We start from the raw sequence: 21,708 nt of genomic DNA, 5'->3' as shown, positions 1-21,708 counted from the left end.
TGTTACATGCATTAAAAATTACTACTTGTCACATGAAACTAATAACTTATGGTATTTTTGTACAGATTGATTGATATATAGATTAATATATCTTTGACTTTAGTGTAACAACGATATATACATATACAATGGTATTGGTCTTGTAAATCAACGCCGTTACAACACTAACAGTAACCTTCGTTCCGTGTGATGTATTTTGAGCATAATTATTAGCCACTTTGGTTTCTCAACGGGTTTGCAGATATTATTAATCTTATCAAAAATAAAACTTACAAGTTGTTATATTCCAAAGAAGTTTAACAAACTTTATACTTACCTCATACAGAATTGTTATTGAGCTATCCATAACATGTTTCACAACCCAGTGCAGAAACGATTTGTTATATAATTTCCGGTCGTTTTCTACTGTGCGCATTTAATGCGCCGTTTCTATTGTGTATGTCATTTTGCAAGTAAATGTACTGTATTGTTTTTTTGTCAAAGATTATCGTAGGTGTCAAAATGTTTTATTATGCATGTGGGGTATTAATCAAGTCATTATAATAAAACAAAAATGAGTTTACGAGTTCGATATGCTATCCATTAATAAGAACTAAAATTTCAATGCGTAGCCATGATTCTGGTGCTGAACTCTTAAAATAAGTAATAATGTATTTATCATTATATTATTTGTATCCATTACTTCTATTTGGAGAGGTAAACAACGGTCTTATGAACATTATTATGTCTATATCTTTAAAATGTATGAATCGTTTTTTACGCATAACGAACACTAGGTTGCTAAGTTGCTCCATGTATAAATGAGCACGTGTTTAAACAAAAATCGAATTTGTTTCCTGTTTGCAGGAAAGTATAAAAGCCGCCGCATTATGTTTTGCAACACTTTTTCAATTTCATATACTTGGTATTTTGTAACACAATTAGGATGGACAAAGCAGGTTAATTGTTTAGTTTTTTACATATAAAAAGCAGAAAAGCAAATCGCATTTTGCAACATCTTTAGACAAGTTTTGTTCTTTTTTGTTAATAAATGGTATATTACTTGATGCTAAACTTAATTTTGTAACATGTCATACATATACATGTTATGTCGGTTATATCGTTGCTTTTTAAAAATAAATCGTATATAACCGTGTTCCAGCGGGTCATGTAACTTTTTAGCTAACTTCGCTTACGAACAGCATTTAAAATATACGTAATTAAGGTACATTAATCAATGATACCGGGTTTGGTCGGGGAAATAAGAGAGCATGTGTCGCCTGCTGTAAACATTAATATGCATACTTTGTTCCCTTGTTAATAAAATGTAGTGTAAAATATGTCAGTATATTTAAAACAGTTCAAAATAATGTAACAATTCTTATTGAACATTCTTTACTTATTTGCCTTTATAAAACGCTTTAAATCAGCTATATTACAATGTGACGTCATGAACATAACATGATTATGCAATTCAGCACTTCATTTACCTTTACCTAATTCAATTTACCTTTCGAATGTGTAATATATTACAGACAAAATATATACATACCTACAACAAAAGTCTTATAATATGTATAAGCAAATTGGTTGGTATAGTGTTAGAAATATTAAACCGTATAATTCGTAAAATGAATGTATGTTTCATAACTTAATGTATGCTGTACTCAAATAGCTGAACTTAAATATTCTGTAAAAAAACATGCTTGTATGTATGTTGTATCTTACGGATAGAATAGTTTATGTACCCCCCTTATACATGTTCGTAAAATACTTTTTATAATATATGATTGTATGTATGGTATGTATGTATGTCTGTAATGTCTTACGAGGAAAATAAACGTATATGGTAAAAAAAAATTATTACCGATGTAAAGGAAAAAGGACGAGAATAAATTAGAACTGACAGTAAAACCTTCTTTAAATGCATAAAGGGTATGGCATCGTTTTCTTTTTCAAAATGACGCCGTTGTGTGTCTTCAAAAAACTCTTACAAATTTCATGTACAACAAATCCATATACATTTAAGACACTGGATTTAGCCCCGGCATGACTTAGTATAGACCTAGTTAGAGTCATGAGAATAATTTAATAAACCAACATATATTTTTTACTTTGAGGTTAATACGTTACGTTTAAAACTACGTGTCTGACTAAAAATCCGTATGTGATTTTAGTGTGATATGCGACAATACCAATTCCAAATGCCCAAACCGTTTATTTAAACTTTCCAGATCAGCAGTATCCTCCGGCCTACAATCAGCAGGCAGTTAACTACGGACAGCCACAAGGACAAGGTGGCTACATACAACAAGCTGGCTACATACAACCAGGAGACTTCATCCAGCAAGGATTTGTCGCCGCCTCTGGGCAGGTCGTGGTAAGTTGATAAATCTTAACACAGCACAAGTCATCTAAATAAAAGCTAATTTTTTTACAAAGCCTATGTCAAGATAAGTATTGCTTACACATGTTATTTCTTGGTAGTAATAGTTCTCTACACTGGGCATATTAGCTTAAACCTACTTAGTTAGCTGGTAATGACAGTTCGTTACCCCGGGCAGGTCAATGTAATAATGGACACTTCATAATACTTATAATTATTTACACCAGTTCTGTGATGGGAAGTTTCATGGAAATACCAATTGTTTTCACAGTGTTTGTCTTGGTGATTACAAAGCTTTACACATTGTGGGCCGTTGTGATTACTATGATTTACACAGCGTGGGTCGTGCTGATTACAATGGTTTACACAGTGTCTGTCGTGATGATTACAATGGTTTACTCAGTGTTTGTCGTACTGATTACAATGGTTTACACGGTGTTTGTCGTGCTGATTACAATCGTTTACCCAGTGTGGGTCGTGCTGATTACAATGGTTTACACAGTGTGGGTTGTGCTATAACCATGATTTACACAGTGTGGATCGTGCTGATAACCATGGTTTACACAGTGTTGGTCGTGCTGATTACAATGATTTACTCATTGTGTGTCGTGCTGATTACAATGGTTTACTAAGTGTATGTCGTGCTGATTACTATGATTTACACAGTGTGGGTCGTGCTGATTACAATGGTTTACTCAGTGTGCGTCGTGCTCATTATAATGCTAAACACTGATATTACCAATGTTGGACCGTACTTATGACATTGTATGAGTCACATCCATTTTATAATGTCTAAATCATGATCAATTCAAGGTCTTAGCCCAGCCTCAGCCTACAGCGGTGATCGTAGCGACTGGGTCTCGACCGCCGGACTACTTGGTGCCCTCTTTTTTCGCTTGCTTGTGTTGCTTTTGGCCTACTGGGGCATTCGCACTATACTTCTCAAACGAGGTATTGTTCATGTATTTTACTTGTTTTTTATACATCTACAATAATACGAAACCATGCAAGGATAAGATCGACATGTTCCATAACAAATAACGTGTCGTAATGCAAAACAGACAACTATTTGCGACTTGTAAAAGAACAGCGCCCAAATTATATGCCATGCATTTGTGATTTAAGATATAGATCGATTATATTTAAACATCCGATTACTTAATTTGACAGTCAAAAAAGGCGTTTGAGGATGGTGATATGACGAACGCCAACAGGTATTCGGTGCTTGCCCGAAACCTCATGATCAGCAGCATTGTGATTGGTCTGATCTGGATCATCGCACTCAGCGTCGGGGTGGCATTAAACTATTCAACATCAAGGCATTGTACTGGTTATTACTGTTGAAGTACGTACACGGGAGAGACTATCGCAAAGCATGACACGTCAAGAAATTGTAATTTATTTCTTTTTTAAAAGAGTTTTAAAGGTTTGGTTTTATATAAGGAGTTACAATGTCAATCAGTGATTATGAACATTATTGGCAAACACGTTCAGACATTTGCTCAAGAACGAGAGCAAATAAATAACTTGTTAACATTGTGTATATTCTGATAAGTTATGTTCTATAATTCCATTTTCCTAACATTCTTCCTCAAAGGACTATACTTTTTTGTCATTTTCCTGTATGTAAGTATATCTTCTGTTGAAAGTAATAAAAATGTAACAATGAAATAATCTCTGGTAATTATATATATGTATTATGTTGCTAAAACAAAATATTCGGCTCGACTAGGCGAGACACAAGTGGTCTATGATAAACGCGTGATAATCATAACGGCATCTTCCGGAACAACAGAAACGTGCGAGGTGTCAATTTTTTTCTTGAGCTTATCACAGTATGGTCTGTTTGTCGTAAATTGATTACCATTTATACCAAATATTATTGCGTCATTTATTAAAAGCTACCTATTTTCGAAGTCAAACACATCGTCATTTGTGTAAGGATTCTGATTGAAAATAACAAACGTATTTGACACTTCTGAGATAAACTAAATCAGGTGGTTTTTAATTAAATTCATGTTACTACTTGTTTGTGGCATGAGCGTATATTAAATTTTCATGAAGAACATGCAAATATACGGAACGTGGCTTTATTTATATGCTTAAATTACATCGGTAAATCAATATTTGACCGTTTACGACTTGATTTTAATTTTAGCTGCTACAACGTTTTGAACACACTACTAGAGGTCTCCTTCGTGTTTCGGAAGGTGTTCCCAATTGCCTTATTGCCTTACTTATTCCAATTTAGTTTCAACAAACGCGGAAATGTACAGTCACACAAACAGAAAAAAAAATCAAGTTATTGGTGTCCTGTTTCGGGTACTGTCGAGGCAGACTTTCGAGCAGTTGTCAAAAGTGAGAACCCGATCTTTCTATTGAGCACGTCATATAAGTTAAATTAAGTTAACTTGACGCCGCACGGCCACCATGCCCTAACCCTACGTTTTCTTCATTTGCATAAAGCATATGAATAATAAAGCAAGTGAAACATAAGTATTGGAAGACAAACATAAAAACAAGCCGTAAGTTTTGTATTCCTCACATAATCAAGTTGATATTTATCCATTCACTGGCTATGGAAAAAATGTTCCCGATGATAACTATCGAAATTATACTTTATTCCCGTCATCGTTGCATTGAAATGTTCACCCAAAAATGGCGACAGAGATATGCCAGTTCCATTATTGTGGCACCTGTACAGTATATGAAAAGGTGTGCACAAGTACTGTAATTCTGGTAGATTTAATATTTATAGCTTTAATGAAGATTACCAGTGTGCTCCGCGTGTGTGTTATGCATTTTTTCGGGTAAACAAAACGTGCACATAGCACGCGTTTCTGTCCGTGGTATTTTTTACACTTTATATTTAACGATCGCTGTATTATATTTAACGACTTTAACCATCGTCGGTATCCACGGCATCTGTTTTCAAATTGTATACGATGTGTTGTATAAGGCCTTTGTGTGAAGGTGAATGCAAATTTGTAAGGAAACTGCACGGCGCATTATGGTTTGACGCAAATCATAGGATTTTCGTAAGACTGTTTTATTGTGTGTGTGTGTGTGTTTGGAAGCTTATCTCTGAAGCCGTTCAAAAATCGTGCGAAATCTGTGTCGAGTCCGTTGGTCTTCGCATGGCCTTCTTACATAACTTAAACGCGATAAACCATCGCTGGGTGCAGCCATCTAAATATTTACCGGCTAAATGTTTTTACGACCTTAAAACAGAAAACGCCTTACCTTTATTAAAGAAATCTTACGGAAGCTTTTGAATCCGTAAATCCGAACGTTCTTGTGTGTAAATCGTGTTTAACATTTTAAGGAGTTTCGATATTTTGACCTTACTTTTTTTTTGAAAAAAATGTTGTATTCGTCATGGCAGGCTTTTAATGAAGTTATTTCGTTGTTGTTAATTTTGTCGTTAAAAATAACTTGTAAAATTGTTTATGGTGAATGTTTATGCCTTACATGTCAAAAAAAATATCTGTTAATTTTCCATCATTGTTTACAGCTATATTGTATACCCTCTTTTCAAACCATTATCGATTGATCAATGTTAACTTAAAACATGAGAATAATATGGAGGAGGAAAACTATCGTGCAATCAGCGGAATGCGGCTTTTAAGTAAATATTATCCGGGCATCTTAATTTTTACTATTACAGAACTAACAAAATGGTTGAGGTTTGTTAGTATCGTACATAGATCGATATACATTGTTTTGTTGCGTTTGAGAGGAAGTAAACTTGCATTGAACGAACAAAATATGTGGTTTTCACAATACGTCTTTTTTCTGCACTATTAAAAACAAAAACGTTGAGACAACTACGTTCGATAAAAGCCTTTGTTGTTTGTTCTCCTCCCATAAGCGAAAAAAATGCATTACATACTAGTCGCCGCCCTCCAGGGCGACGCCAATAAATGTCTGATTCAATAGTGTGTTGTTGTTTTTCAAATTACTATTCCACACGATTCGTGGATATGAAGCAAAAGTGTTACATGCTTATCAAACGAAGATTAGACAGACAGACAGTAGAGACTCATACAACAGTACATTGTCTTCATACTTTAATAAACATATTATGTTCTTTCTCGTAAATAGCTAAACAAACATAAAATTATATAACATAAACAGTCAATTATGAATGCAAATACAAATACACACAATCGACGACAAAAATTACGTATAAATATTTATCGAGGGAGAAATTAAATGTGATAATATTATTAAGGATCGTATTTCTTATAACTTAAGCTTCTTTGTTATTACACATTAAACATTCCCAAAAGTATTTTAAAAGGGCCTTTTCATGTTTTGGTAAATTGACAAAATTTTAAAAAGTTGTTTCAGATTCGCAAATTTTCGATTTAGTTATGATATTTGTGAGAAAACAGTAATACTGAACATTTACCATGCTATCATATAGACATTATATGCATTTTTTACGATTTAAAGACCTGAAAATTATAAAGCGTTGCAACGCGAAACGATTAAATAATTTGGAGAGCTTTGTTGTTGTCGCTATATTTTGTGAAACTACGATGATTGCTTATATATAGTATAAAATACATTTGACTTTGTATGCGGAAGAATGGTCGAGAGGTCTAAGTCGGAGACTTTTTACGCCAGGACTCCAGGGGTCAGCGGTTCGAGCCCTGTTGAGGGTTATTTTTTTTCTTTTATTAATTTTATTCTTGATTTTTTTACTGAAGCTTTTTAGAGCAAATGTTTACATTTATCAATAGATAGCATTTATTGACAAACTTCAAAACATGCCAAAATTTGTGAAAAGGCCCCTTTAAGTCCATAGGACATCCGGTCCTGTGATAATTTGCAAGACCGGACTAGGATTTATTGGGCAAAACATAAGTAACTGACTCAAATTTATTGACATAATGATAATTTAAAAAATAGGAAGTAAAATGATAACAAACAACACAACACAGAAAAATGAAAACAAAACAATTACAGTTTACGACATTCTCAGTCAGTGTTCTAAAGAAAACATATTTATACAACAATATAGTTAAAAACAATATAAGTTCGCTATTGAAAATTATAGACATATACGGGAATTTACATACATATTAAAAAATGTTTTTCAGAAACTGATAGTCAATTGTGACAGTGACTGAAGAATATCAATCAATATTAACACAAAACACTCATAAATACTGGTTTAGAATCAAAGAGGTATCTTTAATTTAAACAACACATGTAGAAGATCATTACATAATGCAGCACACTCAGTTTTAATAGCATAAAGCAATCATAAGAATTTACATATTTATAATGACAAATATTTCCAGGTCGCGAAATTATATGACAACATAGAATTTAAATACAAACGCCAACGAAATGGACACAAAGATACATAAATCAATGAAAGATCAATTCAAAACGTAAGTTTAAATTGAAACAAAATGTAAATGCCCGGATTACAACGATCTGAGATAAAGAAAGTGTTTTCTTTAAACCGAAAATTGACTGTTGACAAATTTTCTGTCATTGGAGGAAGTTTTCGGGTGCGCATGTGCAAAAACCTGTCATGAATATACAAAAACTACGAAACCTTGTTTTCCTGCTCGTATTTCATTTTAGCTCGGACCTGTCTTTAAAACGTCGGTGAAGTCAAACACTTTTGAGAATGTTACATGCATACAAAATTACTACTGGTCACATGAAACTAATAACTTATGGTATTGTTATACAGATTGATTGATATATAGATTAATACATCTTTGCCTTTAGTGTAACAGCGACATATACATATACAATGGTATTGGTCTTCTAAATCAACGCCGTTACAACACCATCAGAAACGTTCGTTCCGTGGGATGTTTTTCTGAGCATATCAGCCACTTTGGATTCTCAACGGGTTTGCAGATACTATTTATCTTATCAAAAATAAAACTTAAAATTTGCTATAGTCCAAAGAAGTTTAACAAACTTTATACATACCTTATATAGAGGTGTTATTGAGCTAACCATAACATGTTTCACAACCCAGTGCAGAACCGATTCGTTATATAATGTCCGCTTGTTTTTTACTGTGCGCATTTAATGCGCCGTTTCTATTGTGTCGGTCATTTTGCAAGTAAATGTATTGTTTTTTTTGTCAAAGATTATCGTAGGTGTCTAAATTTGATATTATGCATGTGGGGTATTTACGTCATCATGATAAAACAAAAATGATTTAAAGAGTTTGATATGCTGCTCATTAATAAGAACCAAAATTGCAATGCGTAGCCATGATTATGGTGTTGAATTCCTATAAGTACTCGTATTATAAATACGTTGGAGAAAATAAACAATAGTGATTTAAGCGTTTCATGTTTTATTTGTTTAAGTTATTATTCACGAACGTATAGAGCATTGATATTTTCTGTTTACGTGGATACCATCTGTTACCGGTCGGGTATAGAGAATAGTGTTTGCTCATGAAAGTCAATACAGCAACAGCCGTGACAATATACTATCTAGCCATCAATTAACATGTATTTATCATTATATTATTTGTGTCCATATGGAGAGGTAAACAACGGTCGTATGCACATGATTATGTCTATATCTTTAAAATGTATGAAGCATGTTTTACGCATAACGAACAATAGGTTGCACAGTTGCTTCGTGTAAATGAGCACGTGGTATAAAAAATCGAATTTGTTTTCTGTTTGCATGAAAGTATAAAAGCCGCCGCATTGTGTTTTGCAACACTTTTTCAATGTCATATACTTGGTATTTTGTAACACAATTAGGATGGACAAAGCAGGTAAATTGTTGTTGTTTGTTTGCATATATAAAGCAGAAAAGCAAATCGCATTTTGCAACATCTTTAGACAAGTTTTGTTCTTTTATGTTAATAAATGGTATATTACTTGATGCTAAACTTAATTTTGTAACATGTCATACATATACATGTTATGTCGGTTATATCGTTGCTTTTTAAAAATAAATCGTATATAACCGTGTTCCAGCGGGTCATGTAACTTTTTAGCTAACTTCGCTTACGAACAGCATTTAAAATATACGTAATTAAGGTACATTAATCAATGATACCGGGTTTGGTCGGGGAAATAAGAGAGCATGTGTCGCCTGCTGTAAACATTAATATGCATACTTTTTTCCCTTGTTAATAAAATGTAGTGTAAAATATGTCAGTATATTTAAAACAGTTCAAAATAATGTAACAATTCTTATTGAACATTCTTTACTTATTTGCCTTTATAAAACACTTTAAATCAGCTATATTACAATGTGACGTCATGAACATAACATGATTATGCAATTCAGCACTTAATTTACCTTTACCTAATTCAATTTACCTTTCGAATGTGTAATATATTACAGACAAAATATATACATACCTACAACAAAAGTCTTATAATATGTATAAGCAAATTGGTTGGTATAGTGTTAGAAATATTAAACCGTATAATTCGTAAAATGAATGTATGTTTCATAACTTAATGTATGCTGTACTCAAATAGCTGAACTTAAATATTCTGTAAAAAAAACATGCTTGTATGTATGTTGTATCTTACGGATAGAATAGTTTATGTACCCCCCTTATACATGTTCGTAAAATACTTTTTATAATATATGATTGTATGTATGCTATGTATGTATGTCTGTAATGTCTTACGAGGAAAATAAACGTATATGGTAAAAAAATTTTATTACCGATGTAAAGGAAAAAGGACGAGAATAAATTAGAACTGACAGTAAAACCTTCTTTAAATGCATAAAGAGTATGGCATCGTTTTCTTTTTCAAAATGACGCCGTTGTGTGTCTTCAAAAACTCTTACAAATTTCATGTACAACAAATCCATATACATTTAAGACACTGGATTTAGCCCCGGCATGACTTAGTATAGACCTAGTTAGAGTCATGAGAATAATTTAATAAACCAACATATATTTTTTACTTTGAGGTTAATACGTTACGTTTAAAACTACGTGTCTGACTAAAAATCCGTATGTGATTTTAGTGTGATATGCGACAATACCAATTCCAAATGCCCAAACCGTTTATTTAAACTTTCCAGATCAGCAGTATCCTCCGGCCTACAATCAGCAGGCAGTTAACTATGGACAGCCACAAGGACAAGGTGGCTACATACAACAAGCTGGCTACATACAACCAGGAGAATTCATCCAGCAAGGATTTGTCGCCGCCCCTGGGCAGGTCGTGGTAAGTTGATAAATCTTAACACAGCACAAGTCATCTAAATAAAAGCTATTTTTTTACAAAGCCTATGTCAAGATAAGTATTGCTTACACATGTTATTTCTTGGTAGTAATAGTTCTCTACACTGTGCATATTAGCTTAAACCTACTTAGTTAGCTGGTAATGACAGTTCGTTACCCCGGGCAGGTCAATGTAATAATGGACACTTCATAATACTTATAATTATTTACACCAGTTCTGTGATGGGAAGTTTCATGGAAATACCAATTGTTTTCACAGTGTTTGTCTTGGTGATTACAAAGCTTTACACATTGTGGGCCGTTGTGATTACTATGATTTACACAGCGTGGGTCGTGCTGATTACAATGGTTTACACAGTGTCTGTCGTGATGATTACAATGGTTTACTCAGTGTTTGTCGTACTGATTACAATGGTTTACACGGTGTTTGTCGTGCTGATTACAATCGTTTACCCAGTGTGGGTCGTGCTGATTACAATGGTTTACACAGTGTGGGTTGTGCTAATAACCATGATTTACACAGTGTGGATCGTGCTGATAACCATGGTTTACACAGTGTTGGTCGTGCTGATTACAATGATTTACTCATTGTGTGTCGTGCTGATTACAATGGTTTACTAAGTGTATGTCGTGCTGATTACTATGATTTACACAGTGTGGGTCGTGCTGATTACAATGGTTTACTCAGTGTGTGTCGTGCTGATTATAATGCTAAACACTGATATTACCAATGTTGGACCGTACTTATGACATTGTATGAGTCACATCCATTTTATAATGTCTAAATCATGATCAATTCAAGGTCTTAGCCCAGCCTCAGCCTACAGCGGTGATCGTAGCGACTGGGTCTCGACCGCCGGACTACTTGGTGCCCTCTTTTTTCGCTTGCTTGTGTTGCTTCTGGCCTACTGGGGCATTCGCACTATACTTCTCAAACGAGGTATTGTTCATGTATTTTACTTGTTTTTTATACATCTACAATAATACGAAACCATGCAAGGATAAGATCGACATGTTCCATAACAAATAACGTGTCGTAATGCAAAACAGACAACTATTTGCGACTTGTAAAAGAACAGCGCCCAAATTATATGCCATGCATTTGTGATTTAAGATATAGATCGATTATATTTAAACATCTGATTACTTAATTTGACAGTCAAAAAAGGCGTTTGAGGATGGTGATATGACGAACGCCAACAGGTATTCGGTGCTTGCCCGAAACCTCATGATCAGCAGCATTGTGATTGGTCTGATCTGGATCATCGCACTCAGCGTCGGGGTGGCATTAAACTATTCAACATCAAGGCATTGTACTGGTTATTACTGTTGAAGTACGTACACGGGAGAGACTATCGCAAAGCATGACACGTCAAGAAATTGTAATTTATTTCTTTTTTAAAAGAGTTTTAAAGGTTTGGTTTTATATAAGGAGTTACAATGTCAATCAGTGATTATGAACATTATTGGCAAACACGTTCAGACATTTGCTCATGAACGAGAGCAAATAAATAACTTGTTAACATTGTGTATATTCTGATCAGTTATGTTCTATAATTCCATTTTCCTAACATTCTTCCTCAAAGGACTATACTTTTTTGTCATTTTCCTGTATGTAAGTATATCTTCTGTTGAAAGTAATAAAAATGTAACAATGAAATAATCTCTGGTAATTATATATATGTATTTTGTTGCTAAAACAAAATATTCGGCTCGACTAGGCGAGACACAAGTGGTCTATGATAAACGCGTGATAATCATAACGGCATCTTCCGGAACAACAGAAACGTGCGAGGTGTCAATTTTTTTCTTGAGCTTATCACAGTATGGTCTGTTTGTCGTAAATTGATTACCATTTATACCAAATATTATTGCGTCATTTATTAAAAGCTACCTATTTTCGAAGTCAAACACATCGTCATTTGTGTAAGGTTTCTGATTGAAAATAACAAACGTATTTGACACTTCTGAGATAAACTAAATCAGGTGGTTTTTAATTAAATTCATGTTACTACTTGTTTGTGGCATGAGCGTATATTAAATTTTCATGAAGAACATGCAAATATACGGAACGTGGCTTTATTTATATGCTTAAATTACATCGGTAAATCAATATTTGACCGTTTACGACTTGATTTTAATTTTAGCTGCTACAACGTTTTGAACATACTACTAGAGGTCTCCTTCGTGTTTCGGAAGGTGTTCCCAATTGCCTTATTGCCTTACTTATTCCAATTTAGTTTCAACAAACGCGGAAATGTACAGTCACACAAACAGAAAAAAAATCAAGTTATTGGTGTCCTGTTTCGGGTACTGTCGAGGCAGACTTTCGAGCAGTTGTCAAAAGTGAGAACCCGATCTTTCTATTGAGCACGTCATATAAGTTAAATTAAGTTAACTTGACGCCGCACGGCCACCATGCCCTAACCCTACGTTTTCTTCATTTGCATAAAGCATATGAATAATAAAGCAAGTGAAACATAAGTATTGGAAGACAAACATAAAAACAAGCCGTAAGTTTTGTATTCCTCACATAATCAAGTTGATATTTATCCATTCACTGGCTATGGAAAAAATGTTCCCGATGATAACTATCGAAATTATACTTTATTCCCGTCATCGTTGCATTAAAAAGTTCACCCAAAAATGGCGACAGAGATATGCCAGTTCCATTATTGTGGCACCTGTACAGTATATGAAAAGGTGTGCACAAGTACTGTAATTCTGGTAGATTTAATATTTATAGCTTTAATGAAGAATAGCAGTGTGCTCCGCGTGTGTGTTATGCATTTTTTCGGGTAAACAAAACGTGCACATAGCACGCGTTTCTGTCCGTGGTATTTTTTACACTTTATATTTAACGATCGCTGTATTATATTTAACGACTTAAACCATCGTCGGTATCCACGGCATCTGTTTTCAAATTGTATACGATGTGTTGTGTAAGGCCTTTGTGTGAAGGTGAATGCAAATTTGTAAGGAAACTGCACGGCGCATTATGGTTTGACGCAAATCATAGGATTTTCGTAAGACTGTTTTATTGTGTGTGTGTGTGTGTTTGGAAGCTTATCTCTGAAGCCGTTCAAAAATCGTGCGAAATCTGTGTCGAGTCCGTTGGTCTTCGCATGGCCTTCTTACATAACTTAAACGCGATAAAACATCGCTGGGTGCAGCCATCTAAATATTTACCGGCTAAATGTTTTTACGACCTTAAAACAGAAAACGCCTTACCTTTATTAAAGAAATCTTAAGGAAGCTTTTGAATCCGTAAATCCGAACGTTCTTGTGTGTAAATCGTGTATAACATTTTAAGGAGTTTCGATATTTTGACCTTACTTTTTTGTTGAAAAAAATGATGTATTCGTCATGGCAGGCTCTTAATGAAGTTGTTTCGTTGTTGTTAATTTTGTCGTTAAAAATAACTTGTAAAATTGTTTATGGTGAATGTTTATGCCTTACATGTCCAAAAAGTGTCTGTTAATTTTCCATCGTTGTTTACAGCTATATTGTATACCCTCTTTTCAAACCATTATCGATTGATCAATGTTAACTTTAAACATGAGAATAATATGAAGGAGGAAAACTATCGTGCAATCAGCGGAATGCGGCTTTTAAGAAAATATTATCCGGGCATCTTAATTTTTACTATTACAGAACTAACAAAATGGTTTAGGTTTGTTAGTATCGTACATAGATCGATATACATTGTTTTGTTGCGTTTGAGAGGAAGTAAACTTGCATTGAACGAACAAAGAATCTGGTTTTCACAATACGTCTTTTTCTGCACTATTAAAAACAAAAACGTTGAGACAACTACGTTCGATAAAAGCCTTTGTTGTTTGTTTGTTTTTTTCGTTACAATGAAAATTATTTTCCTCGTTAAAAGGTGTGTCAAGACCAGTACCATTATTGACTTGTGTGTCGCCATGGTGGCTAATGCTGAAAAATCGTTTTATTTATAACACTTTAACGTATTACTCTGCTCCTTTATTAGTTGGCGAAATTATATTAATATGCAACCATACTCAACTGTTTTAATGCCAAGAAACGTTATATTTAACGATCCATTAAAATGTTGTGCCCCAATATGATTTTGTGGAATATCTTCAAAGCGTTAACATCCGGTGAATAATTATGTTAAGTATAAGAGCATGCTTACATCCGTATATTCGATTGTTTCGCCCTTTTTACAAAAGGTACATGCAAGTGAATCTTTATAAAATATTTTGAAGAAAAAAGTATCTTTAAGTATGTGTTTTAACCTGTACTATATTGTAGCCACTGTAAATTATTTTCGTTTGTAATAAAAATAGTGGTTTAAACATATGCCGCAATTTTTTAAAGTTAAATATTTGGTAACACCACTAACCATTTTTTACCTTTACATACTGACAATAGTCCACCCATCTTTAACTTCATACTTAAAATAGTTCATAATGACATTATACGGTTATCTCGCTAAAAGTAATTAAGGAGAGTTTGGATCATTTACAAGATCATCCTTCAGGTGTTATAGTTAGTGATGACAGTGGCAGCCTTAAGCAGCCACCACAGTTGAAATCCGGAATACCATTAACACCAAAACAGAAATCTTCAAAGTTTCAAAATATTAAGCAAGTCAGTTTACCAATAAATACAGACAGTGGAAATATTGGAAACAATAGTAACTTGGTTACTGAAAAGACTGAGGAATCGCCAATTGAGAATGTTTCTAAACTGCCAAAATTAAAAACTGACAACTCCAAACCTCCTGTTTCTCAGCATAATCCTGGTGAGGTTAATGGAAATGAAAGGCCACAGCAGAACATGGAGCTAGAATCTCTAACTGAATCACATCAAAAAACAACTCCAATACAAATTGAAGAGCAAGTTGCTGAACCAAGTGTTAACAGTTTAATTGAACCGGACAAACGAACAAGGGCTGACAGTATTGGGAGGCCACCAGTTGCACCAAAACCGAAATCAAATCTGCCAAAATGTTTGCCAAAGCCAAAGATAATTGTTAAAGAAAAGTAGTTAAATAACCTAGAAAATGCCATAATATATGTAAGAAATGAAAATAATGAGGTTGAACCTAAAAATGACAATACGTGTAATGAAGAAAGGAAGAAAAAACGTCCTGAATGTTGATAGAAAAAATCAGGCGCAGTCTGAACCCAGGTCTGAGTCAGAAACTGGGGAGGGTTTTAAATCTGGAAAAGAAAATGATAGCAAAATTCCTAGTAAATTAAGCAGAGATTCATCCGAACGTGAAAGTAAAATTCCAAGTAAAGTAGGAGTTCATCTGAAAGTGAAAGCCAATTGCCGGGTAAGCATAAAGTAGTTACAGAGAATGAAAGCAAAACTCCACGCGGAAGTGCTATAGTCCAGAAGTCACCGCAATTAAGAGGCAGAAAGTCCAATATACCAAGCCCAGGAACGAAAAATAAAAGCAAAAATAAGTCCAAAACAGAATTGGAGAAGGAAAAGAGTCAAGGTACAAATAATGATGAAAAAAGTTTGCGTCAGCGACCCAACAGTCAAGCTAACAGAACATGTATTCCATCATCTGTAAGATACAAGTCCAACAGCCCAGCAGGCAAATCAGGAATACCGTCTCCTGTTAACAAAACCCAAAAACATAAGCCAAGTGGCCTTGTGGCTCCAAAAAGATTCTAAACTGCGAGGATGTTAATAAAACTGATGAAAATCCTGAGCAAAACCATGTAAATGAAGAGGCAGTTGCCAATGCAAATTGTGTAAGCAATGATTCAACAAATGCTAATCCAGAAAATCCTGCAAAACCACCAAGGGTGCAAAGGCAGAGCAGCCAGAATGGAAGGACACCAAAGGGTAAGAGCCTTCTACCACTGATACACAAGTCATTGGAGAGTGGGAAGGGATCTCCGAATGGGGTCTCCTCACCCACAACTGGGACCAAACAAAAGCGGGGCATCCCTGCTGCGAAACCAAAGAAACCCTCGTCAACATCATCTGATGGCTTTCAAAGGGAATGGTTTTGTTATAATTTATTTTGAAACAAATATCTATTACATGATTTTCTTTATCTTAGAACATATATATTTAGCGTTTTTTCCAGAAAATCGAAAAAGCATGGGTTTAAAGGTTACGAGCATGTACACTCGTACTTGCATTGCCTTGCCTAGTTATTGTTCTTATCTTTTCCTTGATATATTTAATATGCAGTTTGGGTACGAACAAGAAATTGGGTCCGAAAACAAAATTGGGTACGAAAAAAAAATTGGGAACGAAAAAATTTGGGTACGAAAAAAAATCGTATGTTTAAGTGAATCGGTGTAGAAATGAAAAAGTAATAGTAAAAGAAAATTTTGGGTGGTTGTTGCCTATATGGGCGGGGCCCTGGGGTGGGTAATGAGGACATGGATGGTCGAGATAGACCGTGTTTTCATAAGAGATGTTCAGTATTAATTTGAAGTCAAGTGGAAAATAAATGAAGAAGTTATATTAAAACAACAAAATTTTGGGTTGGCGTGGTCTATGTTGGCGGGGCGCCCAGGGTTGGTAATGGGGCCATGCATTGTTGAGATTGACCGTATTGTCATAAGAGATGTTCAGTATCAATTTAAAGTGAATCGGTCTAGAAATGGAGAAGTTAATGTAAAATAACCTAAACTTGAGTGTTAACAAGGTTTTACTATAGCCATGTAAGGAAAACTGCCCCGCCCCCATAACTTTTGACCCAGGGGTCAGATCAAAATTCCAAATAGTGCACAGTCGCACATATGCTCACAGCTACCATATGTGTAAGTTTCAAGGTTTTAGTGCTAATAGTGTAGGACGAGATAGTGGCTAGGACGGACGGACAGAACGCGGAGATAACCACAATATCCCCACGCTTTTAAAACCGTGGGGATAATAACATTTAAATAGTGTCATGTACTTCGTCTTTTATGGTGCTTTGTCTAATGGTTATTTAACACCCCTCTTAAACGTTCGAAAGTTCATTAAAAATAACACAACCATACGTCATACCTTTGAGAATTATAGTCATATAATGTTTTAGACGGCTTTTGTTTATCTTTGTTTTGTTTAATCATCGATGCTGATTCTTCAAACCACCTTTACTCTGATGGTCATGGGTAACTCGTTTTTTTATAAAGATGAAATACCGTGTATAAAGGTACACTAATCGTACTAACTAATATATCGTTGCATTATTATTTAGAATGGTTATACTTATATTATAAATACTTATAAATTTATTTACTAAACACATGCCTGTATGCATATGTTTGACGTTATTGTAACCCGTTTTAGTGCTCATGAAACTTCTGAATGTCAACAATAACAATCAACAAATATAAAATCATCGATATTCTACGCTAAAGACATTTACACGTTCAGCCTCGTTCTGAAATTAGACGCGTCACGTGATATCTAAAAATAGCAACAGTGGTAGTATTGTGAAACTGGTCTATTAAGTGACTCGTAACCTACAATTAAGTCCCTTTGGCCTACAAATAAGTGACCCTTATTCTACAAGTAAGTGACTTTGCCTACAATTAATTGAAATATTAGCCTACAATTAAGTCACTCTTAGCCTACAGCAAAGTACTTCATAGCATGCAAAAAAGTGAATCTAAGCCTTAAAATGTACAAACTGGCTGCCTGTAAGTTGCATGCCTCTTAACCTGTGGATATTCAGATTTTGCTAAACACTGCATTCTGTTGTATGTTATTATATTATGTTTTTTTTGTTAAGATCTGATTATTAAAGTGAAAAAATCTTATTTGTGTTTAAAGGGCCTTTTCACAGATTTTCGGCATGTATTTAAGTTTGTCTTTAAATGCTTTCTATTGATAAATGTAAACATTGGATCTAAAAGGCTCCAGTAAAAAATCAAGAATACAATTCTAAAAAAGAAAAAAGTATCCCTCAACAGGGCTCGCACCACTGGCCCCTGGAGTCCTGGAGTAAAAGTCTACCGCTTAGACCACTCGATCACCCATGCTCATACAATTAAGGATACTTTATATAAGCAATCCTCGTAGTTTCACAAAATATAACGACAACAACAGAGCCCTCCAAATTATTCGTTTCGCGTTGCAACGCTTTATAATTTTCAGGTTTTTAAATTGTCAAAAGATGCATATCATGGCTATTTAAGAGCATGGTTCAGTATTACTGTTTCCTCACAAAATGTCATAACTAAAACGAAAATTTGCGAATCTGAAACAACTTTTTTTAATTTTGTCAATTTACAAAAACGTGAAAAGGCCCATTTAAACACATTATCAACTCTAATATGGTATTTGGTTTAATTGAATTGACACAAAGTGTCATACTTGAGCAGTATAAGGTTTTCAATGGTTAACAGTTTAGAGGAAGTTATTGCATGAACTTCGCAACTATTTTGCTTCATAAAAAAAATTATTTATCTTATAGAGTAGTATGTTATGTTCGTCTTTGATAGAATAATATTTTCAAGACTATGCCCTGGAAACATTAAACAAAACCAGTTTATGCCCCCCCCCCCCCCCATCATCATGAACAAGTGGCACATGAACGGCGTCCTGCAAACATGGGTCTTATGCCATATGCAACCAGCAAACCAGCAAAGGTCTACACCGAGTGCACAGTCTGGTCAGGAGCTAAATTGTCTGCTATAAAGTCACGCAAGGTGTCCTGGTGCCATCAGTGAACAGTGTATCTTCCGGCCAGATTGGCTGCATATGGCATATGACCCATTTTCGCATGATGCCGCTCATTTTGTGATAGTCCCTCTTTTAGTGTGTCACATTGTTGACCACTTAGATTTTTTTATGATTGTGATTATACCAGTTAAACACACATTTTGGCTCGAACACAGCTGATAATTTTTTGAAGGGGAATAAGTGACCTTTGTGACTGGGGCAGAGCTATTGTTACAACAAATTGTAATTGATCAATTTTAATTGATTGAAATATGTACATATTTCAATATCGTTCTATACAAGGTATGTGCTATTTCATTTGCATACATTAAGATTCGAAACTTGAATTATATTTTACTTTAAATATTATAATTATTAAATCATTCTGCTTTTTTTACACATTTATAATCCCCCACCGGTGAAACCGGAGGGGACTTATGGTTTGCGCTCAGTGTGTCCGTGATTCTGTCACACTTTTCTGGATCCTGCGTTAACTTTAAAAGTTCTTAATTTTGTTCCCATGAAACTTGCAACATGGACAGATGGCAATATGGAGATTATGCACGTCATTTCATTTTGTTCTTACGTCAAGAATTCTGGTTGCTATGGCAACAAATAGACTAGAAATATTGCTGAAAATGGTGGAGTTTCACCAGAAGGGGACCATATTGTTTGACAATACTCATTTTGTTTTGTGATTTCATTCTCATGACATTTTGTAGATATTTGTTTTTTCATTTCTACCATATGTATGTGTATTCAGTAAAATGCAAGAATAAATAAATGTAACATTCAACTATGACTTCTTTGAGCTGGGTTGTGACGACACTGAAGACACATGCTTTTTGTCCAGTTTTCCCAAAGCGAACCTCGTGTTAACTCTTTCCCACTTATAAGCAAAGTGAAAATGGCTATGTGCAAACAGCATAAAACCAGAACAGCCTGCGAGTTACTCGCAGTCTGTTTAGGTTTTCTGCTGTTTGCTGCTCATCAGTATCTAAGGGTTGGAAATTAATCCTTAAAAACTTTAATTTAGTAAGAAAGGACTTTAATTAAATGTAACTTTCTAAGGAACTACAAATGCATCAAAATACGTTTCTCAGTGTTAAAGATTTAATAACTTTCCTTTTATTATGCAGTGGTGAATATTTTTGCAAGCAAACATGATTCAGATGCGTAAACTATTAATTCTTACCTGTCCCCTAGACACGTACAAGCACACATATGGACCATGCTCTGTGAAAAGGGGGTTTAATGCATGTGCGTATGGTGTCATAATAGATTAGCCTATGCAGTCAGCACAGGCTAATCAGAGACGACAGTTTCCACTTTTATAGTATTTATACACCCACAAACGAAGTTTATGGGGGGGGGGAGCATATAGGAGTGAACTTGTCTGTCTATCGGTCTGTCTGTCGGTTGGTCTGTCTGTCGGTCGGTTGGTCCGTATTAAGTGTCCGCTCTCTTATTCCAGTTGTTTTCATCCGATCTTCACCAAACTTGGTCAGATGTTGTATCTATATGATGTCTAGGCAAAAGTTGAACATGGGTCATGGCTGGTCGAAAACTAGGTCACGGGGTCACTTAGTGCGTTTAAAACATTGAGCATGGTGTCCGCTCTTTAATTCAAGTAGTTTTCATCCGACCTTCATCAAACTTAGTGAGAAGTTGTATCTAAATGATGTGTAGATAAACTTTGAATATTGGTCATGCAGGGTCAAACACTATGTCACGGGGTCACTTAGTGCTTTTTTTACATTCAGCATGTTGTTCGCTCTCTAAATCAAGAAGTGTTCATCGAATATCTTCACCAAACTTGGTCAGAAGTTTTATCTAGATGATCTCTACGCCAAGTTTGAACATGGGCCATGTCTTGCCCAAAAATAGGTCACGGGTTTACTGAGTGCGTTTTTTTTCACATTCAGCATGGTGTCCGCTCGCTCTCTAATTCAAGTAGTTTTCATCCGATCTACACCACACTTGGTCAGAAGTTGTATCTAGATGATGTCTAGGCCAAGTTCGAACAAAGGTCATGGTAGGTCAAAAACTAGGTCACGGGGTCACTTAGTACGTTTTACACTTTCAGCATGGTGTCCGCTCTCTAATTCAAGTAGTTTTCATCCGATCTTCACCACACTTGGTCAGAAGTTGTATCTAGATGATGTATAGGTCAAGTTCAAACATGGGCAATGCCGGGTCAAAAATTAGGTTACGGTGTCACTTAATGCGTTTTAAACATTGAGCATGGTGACCGCTGTTTTTTGTGAAGACAACATGCAAAATATTCGGTGTCAATGCGGCATGTGGGGTCATTTGTAACGTCTGTGAAAAAGCTCTAGTTTCTGTTTAAAGGAAGTCTCTTCTTAGCGAAAATTCAGTTTATGCGGGAAAAGTCGTCCCTGATTAACCTGTGTGGAATGCAGAATAAACTTATATATGTACATAAACATATTACTCTGCCTTTCTGTTTGTG

At 34.9% G+C, this 21,708-nt stretch overlaps 1 protein-coding gene across 1 annotated transcript; it reads left to right on the top strand.

Annotated features, from left to right (window-relative positions):
• The first annotated feature begins 864 nt into the window (after window positions 1-864).
• LOC127879537 (trafficking regulator of GLUT4 1-like) lies at window positions 865-12,150 on the top strand. Its single transcript, XM_052426445.1, has 4 exons — window positions 865-938; window positions 2,214-2,359; window positions 11,383-11,520; window positions 11,740-12,150. The coding sequence occupies exons 1-4, from the start codon at window positions 926-928 to the stop codon at window positions 11,911-11,913; spliced, it is 471 nt and encodes a 156-aa protein (XP_052282405.1). The 5' UTR covers window positions 865-925; the 3' UTR covers window positions 11,914-12,150.
• The last annotated feature ends 9,558 nt before the right edge of the window (window positions 12,151-21,708 follow it).

Source organism: Dreissena polymorpha, chromosome 4 (assembly GCF_020536995.1).
Source record: "Dreissena polymorpha isolate Duluth1 chromosome 4, UMN_Dpol_1.0, whole genome shotgun sequence".
In the NCBI taxonomy this organism is placed as follows: Eukaryota; Metazoa; Mollusca; class Bivalvia; order Myida; family Dreissenidae; genus Dreissena; species Dreissena polymorpha.
The sequence above is the reverse complement of the archived record's forward strand: the minus strand, read 5'-3'. Positions and strand labels throughout refer to the sequence as shown.